This window comes from Phalacrocorax aristotelis, chromosome 2 (assembly GCF_949628215.1).
Source record: "Phalacrocorax aristotelis chromosome 2, bGulAri2.1, whole genome shotgun sequence".
Classification (NCBI taxonomy): domain Eukaryota; kingdom Metazoa; phylum Chordata; class Aves; order Suliformes; family Phalacrocoracidae; genus Phalacrocorax; species Phalacrocorax aristotelis.
The window spans coordinates 55,939,814-55,958,664 of record NC_134277.1 but is presented as its reverse complement, the minus strand read 5'-3'; the positions used below and the strand labels follow the sequence as shown (position 1 = coordinate 55,958,664).

General features: G+C 38.1%; 1 protein-coding gene across 4 annotated transcripts in view; it reads left to right on the top strand.

The window, feature by feature from the left end:
* VPS41 (VPS41 subunit of HOPS complex) overlaps positions 1–18,851 on the top strand; it is a 111,240-nt gene that overhangs the window by 34,691 nt on the left and 57,698 nt on the right. For all 4 annotated transcript variants that reach the window (XM_075083678.1, XM_075083677.1, XM_075083679.1 and 1 more), the window contains 3 exons: positions 8,130–8,204; positions 13,991–14,053; positions 15,199–15,264. In XM_075083678.1, coding sequence (XP_074939779.1) covers positions 8,130–8,204; positions 13,991–14,053; positions 15,199–15,264 — 204 coding nt within the window. The remainder of the gene's footprint in view (positions 1–8,129; positions 8,205–13,990; positions 14,054–15,198; positions 15,265–18,851) is intronic.

Below are 18,851 nucleotides of genomic sequence, written 5' to 3'. Positions count from 1 at the left end.
ATAATGGTTACATAATGGAATGTATGGAGAAGCAGGGATGCTAGGCTCCATGTGGCCATGTCCTCTCTCCTGTAGTAGGTCAGGGAGAGGGATGAACATCATGGCTGTTGTGAAAACCTTCCTGGAAATTATGCTGGCACAACAACGGATGACCCCTGAGAAGAATAGTCAAGAGCCTTTTTGCTTCTTTAAAAGTTGTTTGGTCAAAGCACCAATGAAATAATCTCTCAAAAGAAAACCTGTCCTGACAAGAACTTGGACTGTATGACCTTTCATCAGTCATGGGTCTGAAATGTGGCTTATCAAGAAATGGAGGAAAAAATATCATATTTCCTATTTCAGGGCATAGAATTCTACAAAATCCTGTTAAATACATTAATGATAGTGGTGGTCGTATTCTGTTGGAAACAAGCTGTGAAAGCGCGCCAGTAAGTTTCAACCTCAGAGGTTTAGATATGTTTTTTTGGATTGTTCTTCAAAGCCCAATTTATAATTCAGTAATGTGTGGAAAGTATTCAAAGTAATTCAGTGATGAATTCTCCAAGTTCATTGTGCTTGGGGAGCTGTTCTGAAAAGAAAGCAGTTAGAGAAATTAGGGAGGTGAACCTCCAGATTGCCTGGTATAGTCTTCTCCCATGCTGGGCTGGGTCTTCCGAGGAAGGTGTAGGTAGACATTGCCTGCAGCCCTTCCTCAGCCCCCCGTTTGTACTTCAGCCCTCCTCATGGGTGTGGGATGGGGAATATTGCTTCATATTCTTTCATGACTGTAATACACAGATAGCAACAAAGAACTAGAGCCAGGCTTAAGACACACCGTAGTTGAAGCCCTACAGTTATACAGCGGATGGTGAAGGGGACCTGGGGAGAGGCAAAAACAGGAGTAATTTGTTTACTTTGGTACAGAGCTCCTGGGAGGGTATCTCCTTACACACCAGTGTTTTAATGGAAGAGATATTCTACTTTGAATCCAACAGGATTAGCTAATGGTTAAGCTCTGCTAGGAAACATTGTAGGCTTTCACTATAGATTTGTTTTCAGTAATAGTTCCATCATTCCTAGACAAGCATTCTGATTATCCAGCAAGTACTACAAGTTTAGGGAGATCCCTTGCTGATTTTTTTTTCCTTTGGGTTTTTTTTTTCTTTTTTTTTTCCCTCAGTCCCTGTAGTTGACAAACAAGATTAAGGGATTCACTGATGTGGAAAATATTGAAATCACTCTAGGCTTTTTGGTCTTTCTCACTTTCTCAGATTATATATGAGAGATTCCTTGTCCTCGTATTCCCTTAGTTTTAGACAAGCTCTTGAGATCTTTCTTTTTTGTAGGCAAGGTCTGCTTTCCTGCAGACAAAGTAAAAGTTAATGTTGTTATTGTTCTGTGTCCCAGACCTCGTCACTCGCCTGAGCTTTCCCCTCGCCCTTTTCTTCTAACCAATATAATCTCCCATTTTTCATTTGGAGAATGACAGATTCAGGAGTGTTATAGGAAAAGCACTGGAGCAGGACTTATCACTCATGAGAATTTTGCTGCTAGTATTGTTGAACAAAACCTCTTTGGTGTGGATATTAGTAAATTTTCATTAGATGAAAATTTAAATGTTGTAAATTCAAAGTATGCTGCTTCTACTGCAGGAAGTGGTGAACAGCTTATTCGGTAACTTTGAAAGCTGCCTGTTGAATTTAAACCTTTGCGTTACTACATTATGTTTCTCAGTTGTGTATAAACACATAGGTATGTGTGTACTTTTATTTTATTATAGATAAACCATGATACAGCAACAGAATTTGCTTTTCTGAGTTGCTTTTCCCTCTATTGTATCAGTAAAACTCTACATATATACGAAATATGCGTAAGTCAGTGCAACACTTCAGCATCTGGGGCAAGAAAAGTGCACAAGTTCCATTTCTTCCTTTTAAAGGTAATTCCTCAGTACAGGAGATCTCTGGGCATCAGTGCTCTGAAGTCAAAACAGATGGGACAAACAACATGTAATACGCTTGTGCTTAGCTGTTGCATTTCTTTTTTCTTTTTTCTTTTTCTTTTTTCTTTTCCTTCGTTTTTCTTTTTCTTTTAAAACTCTTTCACTATGTGGTTTATTTGCTGTCACCTCCTATCACTTCCCAAAATGAAAAGGCCCTGAAAAGTAGAACTGCTTTTTTGACAAGTTAAGTAAATTAGGCTTTCTTCTAGGTGGGCTGAGTTTATCATTTCAGATTGGAAAGGCACCCTTGGAGAAAGAATATTTAGTACTTGCCTAGGTTTGGGGTTTGGATTTTTATTTATTTTTTTCAATAGTCTTAAAGGCGTTGCCTGTTTCTCATAATCCATTGGTGTTGATATATATAGAACATCTAATTTACAGATGTAAAAGCTGAAGAGCTGGGGCACTATACAGAGCAAGTTCCTCATCCTACCTAGAGCAAGGCTTGTATTTTTAGAGGATCTTAGCATAGTCATGACAATAACTGAGGCAATTTCTGTTTCCAAATCAGTATTTTGCACTTGGATACCTCTACCATGGTGGAAATAATACAAGCATAAAAGTGGTAGTCCTTATTTCAGTGGGCTGACGTTTTAAGCAGTGGGTTGGTTGGTCATATTGCTGTACATTGGAGTTCTACATTCTTGTTTATGTGAAAGCAATGCAGATGGGAACACATGAATAAATAAAAAATAGGCACTTGTAGGAGATTATTTTTTAAATTCTTTTTATTACAATATAAACTCTGTATACGTACAATTTCCCTTAGTATAGAGAACAGCTACAGAGTGGTTATGTAGATCCAGATTGATATTAATGTAGCAGAAAAGACCACTGAGTGTTTTTCTTCTATGCATATGTATATATAAGTGTATGTATAGATAGATAAATAAAAATGTTTGGGTTAATTTAGGAAAAGTTTCTGAAAATTCTTCATATAGAATTGATGAAAATGCTGCTGAAATGGGTTGTATTAGCAATGGGAACCTCTTGAAATAAAATGAGCTTTGCTGTAAGTATGATTGAACACTGCTTTGCTTTTCACACTCCTAATGTGTGTGTTGCTTGCCTGCTAACCGTGGCTAAAAGGCATGAAGTCACAGGCAACTATTAAAACGTTTAGATTCCTAGCTTGTAAATATTGCATTTCTCACAGAATTGGAGTGAAATCCAGTCTTATGTTTCTTGTTCATCCACTTCATACCCATTGGGATGCAGCATTTGTGAAAGAATCAATTATCCATTTGTTAGTCAGAGAAGCTTTACAAATTATACATTAGCAGATTGATTTCTCAGGTTCACCATTGGGTGACTGATAGTATAAGGTGGGTTGATGATGAGTGTCAGGGGAGAAGGAGTTGCCACAAAGAACACAATTAAAAGAAGCTTTCTGAGTGGCCGTGAATTTACTCCTAACTGAAGAACTGACATAATCCATATTAAGTGTGTTTATTTCAAGCATTTTACATTAGGTAATTGATTATCATGAGGTATATTTTTGGTTTTCCTTTGCTGTAAAATCAGGATTTTGCAAAAGCCTGCATTTAGATCTTTATGTGCAAGGTGCCTGCTAGCTTTTTCTCCCTCTCCCTAAACTTTTCTTTCTTCCATTAAGGTAACATTTTTTTGTTCTGTAGCGTCAGCTTGACATTATTGATTTTGAACAGTCAAACTTACTTATGTTGTCCAGAATTCCAAACATGTCTCCATCAGAAAGAAAACTGCAGCTAATGGAAATTCAGCTGAAGGCGTTTCTTCCTTCTTTGCCAGAACTTCCACACTTTATGAAATTCTGAAGCTGTTCCCAGGTTAATCATTTCAGAGTATTCCCTTCATAACTAACAGGATCCTCCTTTTTGCCAGATTTGAATTATGTTGCTTTAGAAGTACTATGTGTGTTACTATTATTTATACAGTACTGGAAGTACCATTGTGACCACAAAGAAGTTGTATGTTTTTACTTGTTTTGCCTAAAGCTAGGGGCCCTGACTAGGTTAAAAAAAGATTACCCAGTGTAGTGATAATTAAATAATTATTAGTCATTTCCTCAACATGCAGCTGCCTGTGGTTTAATGGCACAGGGTTTAAGATTAGATCATCTCTTAATTGACTAATATTTATGTGGATGATATGTTCCTAATTTTTAGATTGACATTTTGACCTCAGTGTTGTAATTCTTAATTTATTTTTTTTTTTTAAATATGACGCCTGTAAATTTGGGCAGGTTTTTTCCCTATCCATTTAAAATACCTTTAAAATACCTTTAAAACAGTCAACTGACCATACCCCAGAGCATACCTTAGTTCTGACTGTATCAAATGATCACTCCATCAGATTGTGATGAGTGACTACCTGTGTCCTCTCTAACCTTGAGTGATTCTTCATATTTTGATGACCTGTAAAGGTGGGTGTTGCAGGAAGGGCATTTATTCTCTGTACTGTAAAAACCAAAACCTATTTTCTTTTGCCAGGCAAATTAACCTCTTCAGTGGGTTAGCTAGAATAAGGTCTAAAACAGCCACAAGGGAGAGAGAGTTGTAACTCCATGGCTGAGTTGATAACGTTTTTTAAAAAAAAAAGAAAAGCAGTGTGAGGGAGGGTAATGCACAAAATTGTCTGTGCTTCTCTTTTCTGAGTTAAAATACAAAAATTATCCACAGGGTCTTGGCAGGGTATAAATACATCAAAATTTGAAATGGTAACTTAACTTTGCTGACTGGCTTAGCAGTACATTTATAAAAGTAATTTATATGAAAAGATGAATTGAAGCTGATTCTAGAAGAAACAATTTGTTTTAGATAACACATGTACCAATTTTATCTGTGGTCTTTTATTTCTGATTTCCTGGATAGTTTTAGATACAGATCTTAAACAGCTTTTCAGTGGAATGTAGTTCTTGGAAATCTTACTCAGCTCTGAACAGGAAGGTCCTGGCATTAGCTATTCTTGCTGTAACTTTATTTTAAAATGCATTCAATATTCAGCCTTGACTGTTTTTAAGTTCATGGTCTCTCATCACTTTCTGAGCTCCACAGAAAGTTCTGACTGGTAGAGTCAGTGAACAGGCTAGTAGCCAGCAGTGCCAAATCAACATGAGTGCTGAAAAAAAATTAGTCCGTGTTAGAACTTAGCTGGAGGTTTGTGTAAGTGAGCAGGTCTGCTTTTAGTTGAATTTATTTGTCTTCCCTGGTTGTCATCTGTGTATAGTGTAGACAACAGGGAAAAAAAAGAATTGGAGAAAAGTTAAATGCAACTGATAGAGGTGTTGGGCATGCAGAAGGCTTGTAACAAGTTTTCAGTTATATCCAGTGTTACAAAATACTGTATCATGAAATTTCTCCTTAACAAAGAGAAGTATTGTGTGCAATTTTGAATGTGGGAAAACTGCAAATACTGTGGAATCACCTTTTGCCCCAACAACAACATTCTGTGTGCATATAGGGAGAGGTTTAGCCTTGCTAGGCACTGCTTGGTTACCTGAGTGCAATCACACATTTAATCTCCAAAGTATGCCACGTTGCTTTCAAAACGCAGCACAACAGATAAATTCCATCCTCCTCCTCCTTGTCTTCAACTTTTATGTGAAGATAACTTACACAGTCTACCTTGCCTACTTCCCGCACTTCATTTTTTCAGTGTCAAACTTTATCAAAGCCATTTGGCAGCAAAATGGGAACAATGTGGACTATAGGATTGAGCTGTCGACTCTTTTGGTGTGTCCTGTTTTGTTTCTTTTTGTCTTGGGCTTTGTTGCAGTAGAGTGTCTCCAAGAAGGCCCATTACACAGGAGTGCTGCTAGGTCTGCTGTAGCTGTCATGTCAGCCCTGATGGCAGATGTAGGGGCTGATGAGAACATCATGGCCAATTTAACACCGAAACTTAGCATATGATCCTGTGTCAAGGTGGGGCTAATCAAGATGGATTTTTTGCCTTTCCAATTGCAGAGTAATAAAAGAAGAGAACCACCTTTGCGAGAAAGTTGTGGTAATGGTAACTTAGATGCAGCCTAGAAGAAAAAACCATGCCACTTCCATGATTAACTCAGTTGAACTTTCTGTTCTTGTCCTTTCAGAGGGCCAGAGGTGTTTCTCATTGTAGAGGGAATGGTGGAGATGTGCTGGCATTTCTTTTTTTTTTTCCCCTCTCAACAGAGACAAAATATTCTCTTGAACCTTGATGAGCAAAACAGAAGTTTAGAAAGGCATTTTCAAGGTAAGGCAGGAATAAAAGTGCGTGCTAGCATTTTTATGAAACTTCTAGAAAGTGAGACTGAGACTGACAACTGACATTTCTTGCCTTACTCAACATCCTCCAGCCCTGGAATTAGCCAACTGTGTGTGTAGCATCTGAGAATCAGAGCTTTCACAAGGATGTTGACCACACCAGCAGGCTGATGTGCTTGAGCTGTGCTCCTCAGCTGCCACCTACCAAATGTGTCGGGAGGAATGCACCCAGGGAATGTGCACCGTCTGCCTGCACTGCCAGTGATGAGCTTGCTTCTGATTTTGAAACACATCAAGTCAGCATAATTGCTCTGCGGTGAATGAAAATACTGCTGAATCCCATAAGCCAAGGAAAGTTAGTTTGACTTCTTCCTTGGCAGTGCACTTTTTGGCAAACAACGCACAGCGGAAAGACCACTTTGTGATAAGCAGTAATTGCGGTATTTCTGTGTAGCATTTTGCAGTGACACAAAGTGAGACCAAGAGTGGTGTCTCCTGCATGCAAGGAAATGAGGCAGCAAAAGGGCTGCCAGCATCCCTCTCCCAGCTCATCAGACAATTGTTGCAGTGCAGGGCTCAGTTGTTCAACCTTGATTAGAAAAAAGCTTTTAGAAAATGAAATGTGGTTTTGGCATATATTATTTTCAAAGTAGCAGAGGGGAAAACTTCATTTCCCCGAGTTGGAATTTTTTTTGTGCGTGAAAGATTATGGGGAAAAGCTTTCCAAAGGCTGAGAGAAGTCTTCAGTTTATCTCCTGTAGATAGTCCATCTGGACAGTGTTTTTATATAACTTTTTATGATGTACTTTTTATGTAATTCTGACTGCCGCAGCATATATAAGGTCATGTGATATTTTAGTCACAGTTGTGTAACATCTAATGTGACCCCACAACTCCAGCACTGTTCCAGTGAGGCTTTCTTTTCACACAAACATATGATGGATTTCTCTCTTATCATGCTCAGAACCCCAGAAGTGATCTGTTTTGTGGTTCAATCCATTCAAAATTTTATGAGAGTAAGAAAAGTTGTTCTTAAATATGTAACAGAGACTTACTTGGGTGAAGATCCTTCAGTGATGCTTGAGATGATGAGATATTTGTTACAGAGGGTGAAATCAGGGTCATGGTACACGAGAAGGTTCTTGGTACTTGAATATAATTGGATGGGGTTTTGTACGCGAGGGGATAGGCGTTGTGTTACCCAAATGATGTTATAAGTTAATCCTTGGTACTTAAGGTAAGGATAATTGTTTAAGCTAAAGAAAACAGTAACAGATGCCATATAACCCTGTAGATTAGAACCAAAAGTATATCTGGATAGGGAAAGCAAAATTTATTAGATTGGGGCAGTCTTCGCGCTTTTCTCAGTATTTGTCTAAGAATGAGTACACCTATGTTGCACTTCAATACCTTCTAATACTTGCTTCTGGAAACACTATTAGAGGCAAAAATGAAAGCAAGAAGCGATTTGAAGGAAGAAATAATTGCTAGTAATAGCCATCAGACCAAACCAAAAGAATTTTCAGTTGCCTTGATGCCTGTGCGGTCAGCATGTTTTATGCTGAGTTTTGATTGCGGGAGAAGTTCTTAATGAACAGCTGTGGTGCGCAGGCGCAGATGCTTAATGTCTGTAAGCCTGGTGCTTCATGAGAGCTCCAGAGCCCTGAGGCACGTACCTGCAAAAAAATGTCAAATTTCTGGGTTAGGCAAAAGGCTGGAAAGAAGGCTGTCTTTTGACACTCTCACAGAAATACCTATTCTGTGGGGTTTTTTTTATTCATGCACCTAAACATTACAGAACTGTTAACACATAAATCTCAGGAAGCGTGGGGGGTGTTAAAAGTATGTGATTGGTGATTTAATTTTAAAGTCAACTTTAAAAGTATTTTTTCTTTCTTTTCTTATCCTTTCTTTTCTTTCTCTAGAGCCCGGTGAAGATAAATCAGATCAGCCTGGATGAAAGTGGAGAACACATGGGTGTTTGCTCAGAAGATGGCAAGGTACAAGCAGCCCATTTTTATATTTAATGAGGCAGTTGGTAGCCCTCAGTATTACACTTGAGATAATTGTGATATCTGTGGAGTTAATTCCCACATTTAGCACCACCGCTTTGACCATCCATTTTGAGAACTGAACTCACCTTTGAATACTCAAAATTAAAGTCAAATATATTTTGCACGAAAGTGCCGTAGAAAAAGTAATTACAAGAATGTCAATAATGTAACTGATATTAAGCTGATTAACAGCTGTGGCAGGAGGACATGTCACCTTAATCATTACTGCTGTGCCAGTTATACTTCAGCGACTACTCTGCAGTTCCTGCAAGACAGTGGTTTAATGCCTTTCTGCTATAAATCCACAAAATTGGATTTTGTGGGCATGATTTCTGTGGGCTGGTGGTTTTCATTTTCACACACGTTATGAATGTTTCTCTTGAATTATAGAATCTTTTGATAAGCAATCATAGTTTATCAGAAGAATAAAGTGTCTTACAACAGCCACATTAAATAAATGTAAAATCAATATATGTACAGTTTCCTAAAAAACTGGCACCCACTTCCTTGACTGAGGACATACATCATTTGTGCAGTGTATAACTAACAATTATCAGTGCTTCTCTGGAATGTTGAGCTGTGACATTTAGTGGTTTTGGTGATTGATTTTCCACTTATAAGAATGTCTTTTTTGTTTTTAAGTCGATGGCAGTCTTCTCTAATGTTGGTTTGCAATGATGAAATTCTAATGCACAGGGTGTATTTAAGCTTCTTTTTTAATATAATGCTCATATACAAATGCAGTGCATTAAAAATCATTTAAATAATTTCTCAATATCTGTCTGACTTCAGGAGAACATTTCTACAGAGTAGACTTGGGGGAAAGAGGAATGTCCGTGATCCTAGTAGATGTATCCCATTCAGTAGAAGTTCTATCAATTAAAAACAAAATTGGATTTTGCAGTAGGCAAAAAGGGGGAACAGCCCCTTTAGACTGTATGCACTTGGTTTTTTTCCTTCCAAATAGTGGGTTTTTTCCTCAACAGTCAGGCAGCCAGTTTAGGTATCCAAGCCTTTTGTTTCTCAGAGATATCTTGATGTCAGTATCTTGACACAGTAATTGGGATACTAGTGCCTATCAAAGTGGGTTGTAGAATTTTACAGCCTGTGAGAAACACAGCAAGAGTATCCTAATTGTCTAAGCAAGATAAGGAAAGGGTCAGTAATTGTGCAAGGTAATAAAAATGTTGAGCTAGCATTGTTGGTTTGGGTGTTTTGAATGGTGGGAGGAAGCAAGCACTTGCTCTAAGGGCTCCTCAGATGTGACTGCAGATTACTGACTTGAAATATGTATGTTGCAGTAAGACTACAAGCCACGCACATTTTTCATATATGAAATTAATATTAAAAATATGTATTTCATTTCAGAACTATTAAAAAATCCATAATCCCTACTCTGGTGTGTCTGTATTTGAAAAGACTCCAATACTTTAAATGGTGAATCTTTCTTGATTTAGTGAAATAGCTATTGTGGATTCAGTAGGTGACATTACATGCTATACAAGGCAGTCTAAACTATGGTCCCCAAGCCAGGGCTAATTCTGGTAATATTTTTGACACAGGGCTGGAGTATCACAAGTACACTATTTATCATATTTGTGTTCATATAGTCCAGGGACATTGATGCTTCACCATATTCTAGACTGAAAATCTTATCTGGAGATTTGAAATGTCTGGATGTTTTAGAAGCTACATTCCACCTGACCCAGAAAGGTGTGTCTCTGTGAAAGAATCCACCCCTAAAATGAGTGAAAACAATACCTAATGTTGTGCTACTGTATAAGGAAAATGGCAGAAATTCCTGGCCAGGTAATGTAGCACTTCTAGATTCTGAGTCATAACAAAAGTGTAACTTTACACTCCTTATAGCTCTTTCCTTACTACAGTGGGAGTGTTCATATTGTAAGAAGGTAAACACTTGTACAAGAGTTTGCTAAGTCATCATTAACTCAGTTCAAGAAGTAAAAAAAGTTAAATCATTTGTTTAAAAAAGAAAAAAAAGTTAAACAGCTTAGTTTTCTTAAATCAGTTTTAAACAAAAAAGAGGTGTAGTAAAAAGACCTGTGAATTCTGAGCCAGCTGGGTAGATGCAAGTATTTTCTACCAATTAATAAGGGCACGTCCTCTAGACCACTGCAGAAGATTTTTGCAATAGGCAGGGAGTGCATTTTCCCATATCAAAGTGGATCCAATATGAGGGAGATGGAAACCATTTGTCTTCTTGAAGGAAGTCCTTATGATGAGAACCCCCTCCTCTTATCTGTTCTGCTGTCTGATGCATTTTATTTTACTACTTGTTTCTTTGTTTTCCTACTCTCCAACTAGATTTAGACAAGCTACATTGGCTGGGAGGGTAGCATAGCAGCACAGTGCAATTCTCTAACCCTCTTCTTATTGGGCAGCATCCAGACCTAATGTCAAAACTTGGCACCAGTATGTCATCTGTGGCCGACGGGTGCTTTGGGAGCCGCTTGCAGCTTTTCTATACTGCACGTTTAGTTCTTTGAAAATCTTCCTTGCCAATGGTCTCAGCTGCATCTGGTCACCAGTGGCATGGAAAGGAACAGAAATCGAAACCACCACCGCCACCACCACCACTCTAGTTTGGCCACTGGCTGGGGAAAATGGCTGGGTGTTGAAACATTAGGGTATAAGAGGAGAATTTTGATGCTTGAATAAGTAGAAGGGGAAGCAGCAGCCTTGCAGCTTCAGAATTGTGGAATTTTGGGGGGTTAGTTTTTTGCCTACTTGAATGCTGTCTTGAAAAACCTGGATCTGACTCCCAATTTTGCTAAAGCTCTCATATGTCATTATGTAACAGCAATGTAATTTACACCCTTATTGGCTTGTAACGTTTTTTACACGAAGAAATATAAATGATACTGTGCTTACATACTTTAGTGTCATGTTGAATCTCTGTAACAGCATTTATGTTAAGAATGTCTGTGAAGTATTACATTGATCATTTTTCACTAAATGTGGCTTGTAGGTACGATGTGTTTGTTTTCCTGCCTTTTGGCCACTGAAGGTTGGCTGCTTCTTCCATATGTGGAAGTAAAGAAACAGCTACGTCCGGATGCACTGGAGTGGTGGGGTTCTGGATATTTAAAATTGGACAAGACTGGCAAAATGTAGTGGACTTTCATAATGAAATCCTTTTTCCAGCTACCCAAAAACATCATGAGCTGAGCAGGGATAGAAAGCAGAAATAGATAAATCCAATATAGGTTTGTAATATCAAAAGAATCACTTTCTCTCTGAAGAATAAAAGACATTAAGAAGCAATAAACTGTTATACGGTGTCCCTAGAGTAAACACGATAACATGTATTTTATGCTGAGTTGTTTTTTCCTCTTTAGTTAACTGGCTCCATTTTGTTTTCATACTCTTAAAGGAATATCATATTGCCATGTTCAATGCAGTATTATGAAAATGTTGAAGGCACTGTTGCTAATGTTGATTTTGATTAATTAGTTTTAATTTGAGAGGGGTCTTTTGTTATTTTTGAGGATTCTGCTTCTGTGGAATTTGCAGTGTGGTGTTTTAACCACATCTATTCTTTTTCTCCCTCCTTTCTTCTCTCTGTCTTATTTTCTCTTTCCTCTGTTCCTTATTTTGTTTAGTCTGTTGCATTGGATATGCTGTGCCAGCTGCTGAAAACAAAACCCCAGAAAACAAAATCCTCTAGACATCAGCCCGAAGGTTTTCTAGGCTTACAGCCAGGCCCAACTCAAATACAACCCTTTGGTTGGCTTACATAATCACAGCTTTGCGATACATCTCACTGTCTCCAAATATTGATTTTCCAATCCTTTGGAGCAGTAGCTCAGCCCTACACAGTGCATGCAGCAGTATTTTTAAAGCGTGTTGTTAGAGGCAGTATATTCACTAATGAGTAATGGCCAGAGCTGATAATGCTGCTTAGGAGATGTATCCAGGAGACAAGCTTGAAAGGGAGATGAGGTGGTCTGAGACGTTTTTAACTTCACTGAGACTGCTGAACTTTGAGCCACCCTGAGGAAGGCTTAGTTCCTTGCTGATGGCTTAGTTTCTCTTGTAGTTTGCCTGAAGTCTAATTTTTTTGCTCTGTCTTCTTGACTCTCTGCAGGAATTTTGGGGGTTCTTGTTCTCTGAACTGATCTTTTTAGAGCCATTAAGCCTCACTTTTTGTGGCCTATTACTGGTATTTACTGGCTTTGTTCTGCAGATCTTTGTCTAGTGGGTTTTTTGTTTTTTGTTACCATTTTTTTTCCCCCAGAAGAAATCACGATGGGGATGGGGATACAGACAGAGAAGGAAATAAGGTTAAAAAATCTCTTAGATCTTTGAGTCCAACTTGTTGAACATGCAAAGCAGAGTTACCAAAAGGATCACCTTTTTCCAGAAAATTCAGATGAATGACCAAACCTGCCTGAGAACCTTCTAAAGCACATTTGCTGTCAGATACAGTTTTCCACTGATTGCTCCATGGGGTGCTCTTTTCTCTCCATTCTCCCACCAGCAGTGTCCGTCCCTGCTGGGTGATTTTGTTCCAACAGCCTTTGGCAGTGGGGGGAAACCTCTTAAAATCATAATGAAACAGCAAACCAGTTATTATTCTTTGTGGAAATCATAATTAGTAAATCAGTTAACTAATACCTGGCGATAAGTCTTCAACCCAATTTTACTCCTGATTTCTGCAGAAACTGAGTTGTCAACTGTCTCATCTGATAATTGGGGAAGGGAATGTTGCGTGCTGGATGAAGAGACATAAGCCCAAAAAAGGGTTGTACTTAGAAAAAGCTTGAGAAACCCTATTCTATAGTCATAGCATCTAAGTCTAATGATATTTCTTAACACTTGATAAACCTCTGTACCAGTTCTGTAAGTAAAGAGAAGAAAATATTTTAAAATCTGTTAATTCACTTGACAGTAGAAACATACTTTTTGGTTTTGGGTTGTTTTGTTTGGGTTTTCTTTGGTTTGGGGTTTTTTTTAAATTTTTTTAATAACAATGTTGAGCCTTCTTCAGATTAACTGTAATAGGTATTCTGATGGCCTATGGTTACAACATCAGTGCTGACTATTAAATGTACTGAGACATCAACATAGATGAGAAGGGAGGAATCTTCAGAGGAAGACATTTCCAGTGGTCATGGAATGAAACAAAATAGCACTGAATGCACTTGGGAGGAGGAGAGGATGGCAAGAAGCATATGGGACTTGGTTTTCAGGCTGGTTTTGCTTTATTGTCACAAATTTCTTTTTTCTTATGTAAACCCTGTATTGCTTGGAGGGAAAAAAATCCTACAGTTATTTCTCAGAAAGGAAAAGTTTTTAATTTATTTTCCCCTGAATGTTATTATGTTGCTCTTACCTTAGATCAGTATCTGTTAAACAGATTTGATCAGCCTAAAGCAAAAGGAACTTGTAGGTGTTGCAGTGTTTGTAACAAAAAAAAAAAACCCACCCCCAAAAAAACCCCCAAAACTAAAACAAAACCAAAATTTAAAAAAAAATTCAAATAAGTACTTCTGCACTGCTGCAAATATTTAGAGATATGCCATAATAGAAGCCCAATTTGTCTCAATTAACTCTGAATTGTTAAATATGACTTTTTTTCTTCTTTAGGAAAAAAGATGTAACAGTTAACATTCAGATTGATCTTTTAGTTGCTAGTGATTTACATTCACTTTTAGTTGTCAGGTGGTTATTAGGTAAATATTTTTGGGTTTTTTTCTGTACTTCTTTAGGTGCAGGTATTTGGATTATATTCAGCAGAAGAGTTTCATGAAACATTTGACTGTCCTATTAAAGTAAGTGCTTGTTTTAATCTTTAGTAATTGTGTTGTTGTGTCGTCTTTAATAACAGAAAGGTCACATTGAATCTAAATGAGAGAGAGGAATACCACTTCCTTGTAATGTTATTCGAGTCACTAGAAAATAGTTATCTATCTCAATATAAAAGCTTTTGATCTGTTTAGGCAGGAAGAAAGCTGATCTTGGTTTTGTAAGAAGTATTATTGAGTTTTTCAAATACAAAAGGCAAAGTGAAAGAGAAATTGTCCTGTTGCAGCTGTTACCTGTCTCAACATATTTTTTTCCTTGTAGATCTGTGATACAAATTCTGAGGGTTCTGCTAACTGTGAGGTCAATATTTTGCAACCAATTCATATACATTAAACCTACCTCGGGATACAGCAATGGGTGGTGATGCTGATGTACCCTGTCTGAAGGGAAAACTTCAGTTATACTCTGCATGAGAGACCTGGGGCTGCCTGGCTGTTGAAAAAGCACCTCCAGTAGGCATATGGGAAGATCTAGCTTTTTCTAAAAGAAATGTCTTTTGCAGGAGGAGAGGTGGTTTGCAATTTGCTGCTTGGGGTCTTCCATGTTGCAGCTGCTCTTGGGTTGGGGGGAAAGGAATGAGGTCATTAAGTCTTCACAAACATCAGATGCAACTCACTTGCCTCCTAGGGCCCTGCTGCTCTTACGGCTTGATCTTCCACACTTGACACATAATGTGTAAGGCAAAGAGGTTGTTTAAGGTGCATTGATGCTACGTGAGGTTGTCCTGCGATAGGGCTGAGGTGTCTGCCCTCTAGGCAGGTCCCAGACAAGACTTAATTGGGGTAACCCTTGCTCGTGGCAGCCCTGTACTGCACGGTCCTAATTCTGCTGCGTGCTGTGCAAAAGAAGTATTCGTTTGGCGTAACATGGCCCTCAGTGTCAGGCGTGTGACTTGTCACATGCCATGTAATATGGAGAATTTTCTTCTTTTCTAGGAAAAACAAATAGAGATGTCTGAAGCAACTACTTCAGGGGAAGAACTCAGCTGTAACACTTGATACTTGGCAAAGGGTTATCTAGTTTAAAAAGTGATGTGGTGCTCCCTGTAAACTCTTATTTAAGACAAAATAATCTCTTTTTTTTTCTCCACACACTCCATCCCTCCCCCGAGATTGTTGCTGTTCATCCTCATTTTGTAAGATCCCACTTCAAGCAATTTGTAACAGGAGGGAAAAAGGTAAGCAGTCATAGAATAATGAACTTAGGCTATCTTTAAACAGCTTTTAAAAATAGCTCAGGATATGTATGTGTTTTTTAATACCTAGAGTAAAGAATTCTGCTTCTTCCTTCTCTTTATACATTGTATTTCAAAACATTCTTACTTAATTAAGACTAATTTCAGGGGGAGGGGAAGTGCACTTTTTATGTTAAAACCACATTGCAACAAGTTGAGCTTCAGAGTAGAAATACTTCTGTCTACATAGTCTGAAAAAACATTATTTGCATTTCCTAGGCCAGATTGTCTCCATTCATTTTAATTTGTTGAAGTGGGAGTAGAAGTTAGACCTGAATACTGATCTTTCACAATGCACGTTGGTCTTGATATTTGGGATTTTTCTTTTGCTTTACCTGTGGGTGATTTTTTTTTGTGTGTGGTTTTTAAAAGTAATTCAGAGGAGTTCTTGGTAGAGTAGAGCTCCGACTTTTTAAAATACTTGTATCTGTGTAGTTAAAGTGTTCTACTTGGGGCAGTTGTTACTTTAAATGTGCATTAAGTGTCTTATTGGTGCAGTGCGCAATTCTGACTTCCAGATTACAGCTGCTTCCAGGTCCTACAAGTATCTTGTATAATATTGCATATTTTCAGTCAAAATACGAAATGTTTTATTTGGAACATTTTCTTGAATTCATGGACTTTTCCTGTTGCCTTCTCTTACAAATTAAAGAAGAATAGTCCTCACTTATAGATGCATCAAACTGAATGCCATGGCTTTCCGTTGCTGGCATGTAATAAATATAGACTTAAAGTGCTGAATATAACTTAATTTTCATTAACAGTTCAATATGTTTCGAAGCATAGCTGTGTTTTATTTTGCTTTTTAAGTGGCGTGTATGCTTGACAGCTTTTGCTGGCTGGTCAGAGTTGGTGTTGTCCTTAAAATAATGCACAGTCAGTGTATGTCTGTCAGCCACCAGTTTGTGAAGATTTTTAGTGCTGATAAAAGGGGTATGGAAAGAGGGAAGCAGGGAATTAATAGAACAGGGCTCCGTCAGGTGGTAAAAGAGCTTGCATTCACCTGATGCCGAACAGAAAAAAACATCAGGGAGTTAACACATTCTCTTTGGTTATCTTTGATTACTTGACAGCTTGTTTTATATTCTGTCCTCTGGGGAATGGTATATTCATTCTTAATGCATTCATTTTTTGCTGAGGAACTTTACTCTTCAGGAAAACTTTAATTGACATCTTAACATAAGGTATTTAGCATTGAAATAAATGTCCCTTGACACCTGTAATTTGATTTTATTGGTACATAAACCCAACAAATAAAACCTCTTAACCTTGTGGTAGAAACCCTTCCCCTTTTCTCCTTTCCCCCAAAAGGAGCATATGTGCTTGTATAAAGGCAACAACAGAATGCTTTGTGAAAATTCAGAAAGTTAAATTCCACCTACTTATTTATCAAAGACTTTTTTCATCTTTTTCTGAAAAGAAAAAGGCCTTGAAAAACATCCCTGCTTTTTATTTACACCTCACCTTGAGTGTAAAGCCAAAGAGCTCTCTGGGGGCACCAGTCAATGGGAAGTTGGTCCACAAGAGTGAGGAGAAGCAGGCTGAAGCATACCATCTCAGGCTGCGGACCTCGCATCTCTCTCCCTGTGCTCTCAAGCTGCGCCAGGGGAAGTTTAGGTTGAATATTAGGAAAAATGTCTTTACTGAAAGAGTGGTCAGGCACTGGAACATGCTGACCAGGGAGGTGGTTGAGTCTCCATCCCTGGAGGTATTTAAAAGAAGGGTAGATGTGGTGCTTGAGGATATGGTTTTGTGGTGGACTTGGCAGTGATAGGTTAGCAGTTAGACTCAATGATCTTAAGGGTCTTTTCCAACCTTAATGATTCTATGATTTTATAATTCTGTAAGTGTGTAGCGTGAAGTGTGTGAACTCTTTGTCCAAAGGGTTGTGGGCTCTATCTTTGTTTTCTGTTGTTCTGGGAGATGGTGACATAATGTCTATTAGCGTTTTAAATGTTGGTGGTTTTTTTTATATTGTCTGCTAAGATAATCTGAGCAGATAAAGGACCCAGAAAGAAATTTGGTCACTTCCTCAAACCCTTCTAGTTGCATTACGAACATTGTTGTCTCAGAATATGAGAAGGATGCTCTTGATTTCCTACTTGAATTTCATGCTGATTTTGATTTACAGTGAAACAAAACGAAGAAGCCAAACCACACATGCACACAACAGGCAAGAACTTGCCCCCCGAACTTAACACTCTGTTTTGTCTCATCTCAAAAAAACACTTTAAGATCTGCTTAAATTTATTCATTTTATAGCCAAGCATCTGTCTCAGTAAGATCCTTAAAGAATGGGGTGGGGGAGACTGTAACTTTGAATTACCACCTCATTTTTTGAGAAATATACAGTTCTTCATAACAATACAAAGTGTATTAAAAATACACTTTTCAGTTCAAAGACCCAGTGCAGAGCATTCATGCAGACGTTCAAGGTGAGCAACAATGTCTGTAAAGAAAAAAAAATGTAGAGAGAGGGGAAAAAAGCGAAGTGACATGCTTCAGGGATGCACGGTGCAGGTCCTCAGTTCCCAACACAGGTGGATGTTTAGAACTCAGGTAAATTGTGTGATGCTGAGATTTGCCATGTCTTAGAAGCTCAGCCTGACCTAAAGCTGACTTAAGAGCAGTGCTCCCTGGGGTAACTGTTTAAGTCATTGCAGACTGTTGAAGCTTAACTCTACCATGCATATGTTTATACAGTTGCTTAACTAGGCATGTACTAGAGTCTTTTTAAGAGTGTTTTTTCTCTAAATTGTATTAGGAACTAATTAGCCAATTTAAATTGTTGGCATACTAAACAACTTTCATTAAGCTTGGGATAATATCATTGCCTTCTGTTTTGGGCTGGAAAAGTTTTTTTCACCCCTTTTTTTTTTAAATGAATGAATGTTATCTTTGCCTAGAAACAAGGCAGGTACTGTGGAAACGTTGACACGATCACAGTGAGAAGCAATAGGTACCATACTAAATAAAGGTGCTTCACTGCTCCCCTCCTCCTTATCTCTGCAATTAACTACAGCACCATTGTGATGACTTGGCAGATGATGGTAACCCTGAAATAATAATACTGTATATTGTAAATAATAGGGCATTCCTGTCTAGAGGAGACAGTAGAGCTTCAAAGCAAGAGAAAAGACAAATACTATGCTATTGAAGGCCATAACCTTCTACCTTTTAAAAAAGGGTCTGATCTTAAAAAATAACAGGGTAAAAGCCAACTAAATGAGGGTGGTAAAGCTGAAAACAAGGTGTTCTTTATTTAACTGTTAGAGTGCTGATCTTTCCCAACACATCAGCTAAATGAACGTTATTGCAAAGTTTGAGTATACATTATATCCAGAGGGTTAAAGAGGCAGAACTAACAGAGAAGACTGAAGGATATTTCAGTTCCAAAGTCAAAGTATGAGCTACTGCATCTTATGTAAAGATAACTTAGGAGAGCAGAACAACGTGAGGTTTGTTTCTTGGCAGAGGCATTGATGAGACTTCCTATTTCATGTTTCGACTAACATCAGTAACCAGACACA